The 6,435-nt window shown below is 49.0% G+C and overlaps 1 protein-coding gene across 1 annotated transcript in view; it reads left to right on the forward strand.

The window, feature by feature from the left end:
* The window catches only part of ATXN3 (ataxin 3), a gene marked incomplete at its 3' end in the record, with an annotated part of 20,616 nt that overhangs the window by 4,113 nt on the left and 10,068 nt on the right, over window positions 1-6,435 (forward strand). The window contains exons 3-5 of the mRNA XM_018558494.1: window positions 2,444-2,488; window positions 2,755-2,840; window positions 5,528-5,594. Of these exons, the coding sequence (XP_018413996.1) occupies window positions 2,444-2,488; window positions 2,755-2,840; window positions 5,528-5,594 (198 nt within the window). The remainder of the gene's footprint in view (window positions 1-2,443; window positions 2,489-2,754; window positions 2,841-5,527; window positions 5,595-6,435) is intronic.

Here is a 6,435-nt window from a genome sequence, read left to right on the forward strand (position 1 = left end):
CAGAGACATGGTCAGCATACAGGGGAAGGTTCAGTCCAGGCAGCAGGCAGAGACATGGTCAGCATACAGGGGAAGGTTCAGTCCAGGCAGCAGGCAGAGACATGGTCAGCATACAGGGGAAGGTTCAGTCCAGGCAGCAGGCAGAGACATGGTCAGCATACAGGGGAAGGTTCAGTCCAGGCAGCAGGCAGAGACCTCTTCAAAAAAACAAGCAAAGGGGCAGTTCAGGTAGGACCCTCTGAGGAAGAGGGTTCGCCCTTGGAACGCACTACCCAGGAAGCACAGTTCAGCCGGCGACCTCATGCTACTTACTGGAACCAACAGTGTCTGGTCTCCTGTGTCCATTTGGCAGAGCTGGACTCACCTTGGATGGATTTTGTGTGTGTGAGATTTGAAGCCCGGTTGAAGTGTTGTCCCTCATGATCTGTGGCTCTGCTTTTACTTGGAAACACCTCGATGTACCTGCTTGATGTGCTGCTTCCTGCGCTCCCCCTCCAGTGCCCTGTGCTGACAGAGCTGAGTAACTGCCCCACACTCCTTATCGCAAGTGACGTTAGGAGACATGTCTGTCCCGGCCCTTTACTAAGTGCTGAGGCCGCTGGGTCTACTTGGTGCCGATTTGGACTGCACAGTCCTATATAGACACCCGGCACAAACTGTTCTAATAGGAAACTGGAGGTTGCTGGAACAATATCGGACTGCAGATCTATGTTGGCAAATTCAATTGAGCTTCAAATTCCAGATTCTGGCGGTTGTTTTGTGAATTGGATCGCCTGATGGCGCCACTTGTATCGTTAAATTTAACATTACATTGCGGAGCGTGCAGCAGTAGGAGTGAGAACACCCTGAGGTGAGCAGGGAAGGAGGTAGGTGGGCATCCTTCCCTCTTCAGCCCCCATTGAATGTAGAACTCCAGCAGGTGACTGGGCCCTCGCTACTTGTAACTGCAGCATCACTTTTGGGTGGACTGACCCTTTCAATGTATTGTTTTCCTTCCTCTGTTGCAGCAAGAGGGCTCGCTATGTGCCCAGCACTGTCTCAACAACTTGCTTCAAGGAGAATACTTCAGCCCCGTGGAACTATCTTCCATTGCAATGCAGCTGGATGAGCAGGAGCGGATGAGAATGGCGGAAGGAGGGGTACAAAGTGCTGAATATAGGACATTCGTGCAAGTATGACATCTTTATATTAAAGGGGCACTCTAGTGAAACGCCACTGACTAGTACAGAAACACTGGGGATTATGCTCCCTTATTACAGCCCATGCTGTGCGCAAAACGTGAACCCCCGTCCCATCCCCCCCTTCCAACTCTCCCCAAACTGACCAAAATTACTTTATTTACCTAACGCTGCAGACATGCGATGCTCCAGGCCCGAGTGTTCTCTGCCGGTTACTTGAGGCAAGGTCCTTTTTTTTGGGTGTCCACGTCACTGTCTGCCTGGCATGGACACTTCCTGTTGGCTGTTCAGCGTGAGGTCCTCTCCGGATCCAGAACAGGAGTTATGTCAGTGCAGGGGGACTGTCTGGGACCAGTTGGTGTGGCAGATCTTCAAGGGGAGTATTAGCAATCCCTGCACCCAGAAATTGTGCATAGGGACTGTCTGGGACCAGTTGGTGTGGCAGATCTTCAAGGGGAGTATTAGCAATCCCTGCACCCAGAAATTGTGCATAGGGACTGTCTGGGACCAGTTGGTGTGGCACATCTTCAAGGGGAGTAATGTCAATCCCTGCACCCAGAAATTGTGCATAGGGACTGTCTGGGAGCAGTTGGTGTGGCACATCTTCATGGGGAGTGTTAGCAATCCTCGCACCCAGAAATTGTGCATAAGGACTGTCTGGGACCAGTTGGTGTGGCACATCTTCAAGGGGAGTGTTAGAAATCCTCGCACCCAGAAATTGTGCATAAGGACTGTCTGGGACCAGTTGGTGTGGCACATCTCCAAGGGGAGTATTAGCAATCCCTGCACCCAGAAATTGTGCATAGGGACTGTCTGGGACCAGTTGGTGTGGCACATCTTCAAGGGGAGTGTTCGCAATCCCTGCACCCGGAAATCCTGCGATTTCTACTCACTTCCTGTTACTGTGACACCTATGCAAGAAATGGTGGTGGGGGGGATACTGGGTGTCTGTGCTTCTTTATGCAATGCAGACAGATGGCTGGTGGGAGGGGCCAGCAGGGTGCTGTACATACGCTTCCTGAAATCATCACACCACCTGCTACAGTAATCCTCTTAAAAGCCCTCGGCCCTGATGTAAGCAGTGGGCAGGGTCTGGGGAGGGGATATGCAAATATCAAAATGCTTTGACGGAGGGTGTCAATCTAGAGGAGCGGGCGTTCCTAAGCAGGGAGCATGAGGGGTGGGGAGTGAATCCAAATTTTCAGCAAATTGTTGGCACTTGCCTTTTGTCTAATTTACTGATGTTTCATCTCCTGTTATTACAGCAACCATCTGGGAACATGGATGACAGCGGATTCTTCTCTATTCAGGTAAAAGAAAGTGAAGATGCAATCAAATATAATTCCAGCAGTGAGTCTTAACACTGGCGGTGAACTACTGATAGAGTCTGAATTAGAAACTGGCGCAGATGGCGCACATAGACCTGAAACATTCTATCAGCTGTGTCTATGTGGCGCACGCCACTCGTACCAGTGTCCTGCGCCATTATAATGTTGTATTGTTGCATGTTACATTGTTAATTCCCCGCACTGATTTCACCGAACTCTCCGCTCCTGCTTCTTTCTTGTTGTTACAGGTTATAAGTGACGCTCTGAGAGTGTGGGGCTTAGAACTGATCCTGTTCAACAGTCCAGAATATCAGACCCTCGACATCAATCCTATGTAAGATGTCTTTCACAGTCCTAGAAATGGGATTATATCATCAATAAGATCAAATGTTTCAAAGTGCAGTAACCCAGATCATCCGGGTACATAATGACGTTTCATTGTTCTTGCCTCTCCAAACTGGTAAAAGGTGGCAGCTGATTGGTTACTGTGGGTAGTCATAGGTACTCTTGAAGGTGTACATACTGGCTCCAGCTTGTGTAAGAGCGGTGTGTTCAGTAAGATCTTTGCAAAGCATTGTTAAAGCCTTTAAAAGCACCTTTTTAGGTCCATTAGGGAAAGGATAAACGCAGATTTTAATGCGGGTGCTAATTTATCACAGAAAGATGCTTGCAGGTTTTGGTACATTCCAGCACTACTTGGCCCTAAACTGGAACTGCATTTTTCTTTAAAGGAGAACTATGGGGTCATGGCTTTTCCCCATAGTTCTCCTAAGGGTCACGGGAGGACACAAACTAGCGTCCTCCCGTCACCCAAAGCTCGGTATATAATGGTATACTGGGACGCCGCAGCTGGAACGGATCCTGTCGAGATCCACCCAGCTGCGGGATTGACAGCTGGCTCTGCCTATCCAGAGGTAGAGCCAGCTGTGCCCGCCCCGTCCGTTCTGCCAGTCAGCGCTGGAGGATCGGACATGGGGGAAGCCGACCTGTGACAGTCTCGTTGTCACAGGTCGGCTCAGATTATGAGGCTGAGTGAAAATCACTCGCCTCATAATTCTCCTTTTAAGGCTTCAGCACAGCTGATCAAAGCTTGCCGACAGCTTTATGAATGTAAAAGCTTGCTGCACACACCTGGTATACATGTTGAAGCCTGTATATATAAAATCTTAGAGACATGCGTGAATCTGTTTTCATGAACCAGTGCACATCAACCTTCTTTGGACCTATTTGTGTATGGACCACAGTGTTTTGGCCTTGAACTCTTTCCTATTTATTTTTATTTATTCTCTGCCCCCATGGAGCTTACAATCTCAGGTCCCCATCTCACATGAATACATACAAGGCTGATTTAGACAGGAGCCTTTGAACCTACCGGCATGTCTTTTGGAGTGTGGGAGGAAACCGAAGTACCCGGAGGAAACCCACGCAAGCACAGGGAGGACATGCAAACTCCTTGTGTGTAGTGTCCTGACTGGGATTTGAACTAGGGACCCCCCGTGCTGCAAGGCAGAAGTGCTAAACTGTGCCGCCTATTTTATTTTACCTCGCCCAAGTTTTAAAGCCAAAGTGGGGGCCAAAAGCAGTGGGTGTGCTTAGTGAGGTCTTAAAGGTTAAGTGCACGATAAGACAAAGTGCATTTATGCTGTTTGGCCCTTTGCATTGATGTAACTTAATCCATTCTCCCCCCTCCACAGACACATATTGACCTGAATCCGACAGCCATGGTCTCCGGTGTTTGTTTATACGCAGCACTGACCCGGCAGCGCCTGTGCATTACAGCCCCATAGACTGTCTGTCTGTGTCCCAAGGCCAGAGATGAAGGGAGACGGCCCCATAGACCGTCTGTGTCCCAAGGCCAGAGATGAAGGGAGACGGCCCCATAGACCATCTGTGTCCCAAGGCCAGAGATGAAGGGAGACGGCCCCATAGACTATCTGTGTCCCAAGGCCAGAGATGAAGGGAGACGGCCCCATAGACCATCTGTGTCCCAAGGCCAGAGATGAAGGGAGACGGCCCCATAGACTATCTGTGTCCCAAGGCCAGAGATGAAGGGAGACGGCCCCATAGACCATCTGTGTCCCAAGGCCAGAGATGAAGGGAGACGGCCCCATAGACCATCTGTGTCCCAAGGCCAGAGATGAAGGGAGACGGCCCCATAGACTATCTGTGTCCCAAGGCCAGAGATGAAGGGAGATGGCCCCATAAAATATCTGTGTCCCAAGGCCATAGATGAAGGGAGACGGCCCCATAAAATATCTGTGTACCAAGGCCAGAGATGAAGGGAGACGGCCCCATAGACCGTCTGTGTCCCAAGGCCAAAGATGAAGGGAGACGGCCCCATAGACTATCTGTGTCCTAAGGCCAGAGATGAAGGGAGACAGCCCCATAGACCATCTGTGTCCCAAGGCCATAGATGAAGGGAGACGGCCCCATAGACCATCTGTGTCCCAAGGCCAGAGATGAAGGGAGACGGCCCCATAGACTATCTGTGTCCCAAGGCCAGAGATGACTGGAGATGGCCCCATAGACTATCTGTGTCCCAAGGTCAGAAATGAAGGGAGACGGACCCATAGAAGTCTATGGGGCTTTAAGGCGAATTCGAGCCAGGACAGTGAGAGTTGGGTTCCGGATGTAAACAAACACCAGAGGCCATGACCGTCGGATCAATGTATTAATCTGGGGAGGGTGAGTTTAGGCAAGGTCGGTGCAAAGGGGTAAACAGGAGACTTCGAAGTATACTTTGTCTTAAAGAGCACTTATCCTTTAAGCAGTGTAGAGGGAAAGGTTCTCCTTAGGCTGCTTTCCCAGGAGTAGTGGCCATAGGTTTGCTCTGTGCTTGGGTAGGGACTGGGTGATCAAAGCGCCATATGCAGAACATATAAAGTCCGGGTTCAAGTTGGGTTTTATCTTCCGCCATCTTTTCGGATGACAATATAGTATTTTGCATTTAGTTTTTTTGCAGATCTCTTTACAGCTTTAGTCTGATTTAAGAAAAAAAAAATTATTTTATTTTATTCCTAGAAACGAACGAGCTTTTATTTCCAATTATAAAGAACACTGGTTTACAGTACGAAAATTAGGCAAACAGGTAGGTTTTCCTTTTTTTTTGGGTTTGAAAAGTCTTAAAGCTCTAAAATGTAAGGAGCGCTTATTAAAAACCACCCACCCCTATCTAAAATTGCTGCATTATATCTGTGAAACACCCATGGGAAAAGGAGTTAGAACATATACTTGCCTTACCCTAGCTTCCGTGCTGGAGACGGTGATGTCACAATCGTTATGGGGAGATCCTGGGAACACTAAGTGGGCTATTTTTAATGAGCGCATAACGCTGCCCAGCCTCTGCTTGGCTGCAACTGCATTTTACGGCCCATTCATAGGATGCGGACCGCCGTGTTAAGCTGGCGGAGCCCCAAAGGATTCTTATTGTAGCAGGAAGGGTTCTGTGATTTAAGTGACCCTGAAGGCTGGTCATGTGCCTTTGACATGTCAAGTGGCCGGGCTCACCTTCCAGCTTTAATTTACATTTCCATTCACTTTTTTTGTGTTCTGCTGACTTCACAGTCCTGAAGCTGAGGAGGCAGAGCACATTTTAGTGCCTTATAAATGTGCAGTGTGTGCGTTTTTTTTTTTGCGTTGTGGTTCAGCTATACTGCTGCTATTTAAATGAGCCCCAAAGTATCCCAAATCTTGCAAACAGATTCTCCAGCACAATGCAGTCTCCATTTGGGACCCAAAATCCTCTGCGTTCAATTGTGATATCACTGTCACCTAGAGACCCCGGGCAGAAGCTGGGGGTAAGGTGAGCATATTTTTTTTTTTTCGGGGGGGGGGGGGAGGAGTAGAAGTGTAAGGCTGCATTCACATCTTTATTTTGGGTGCAATTAGGGATTTCTGCGTCAGGAACTTGGGTTTTCCTGCAACAGAAA

This window comes from Nanorana parkeri, unplaced genomic scaffold, assembly GCF_000935625.1.
Source record: "Nanorana parkeri isolate BGI_ZX_2015 unplaced genomic scaffold, ASM93562v1 scaffold344, whole genome shotgun sequence".
In the NCBI taxonomy this organism is placed as follows: Eukaryota; Metazoa; Chordata; class Amphibia; order Anura; family Dicroglossidae; genus Nanorana; species Nanorana parkeri.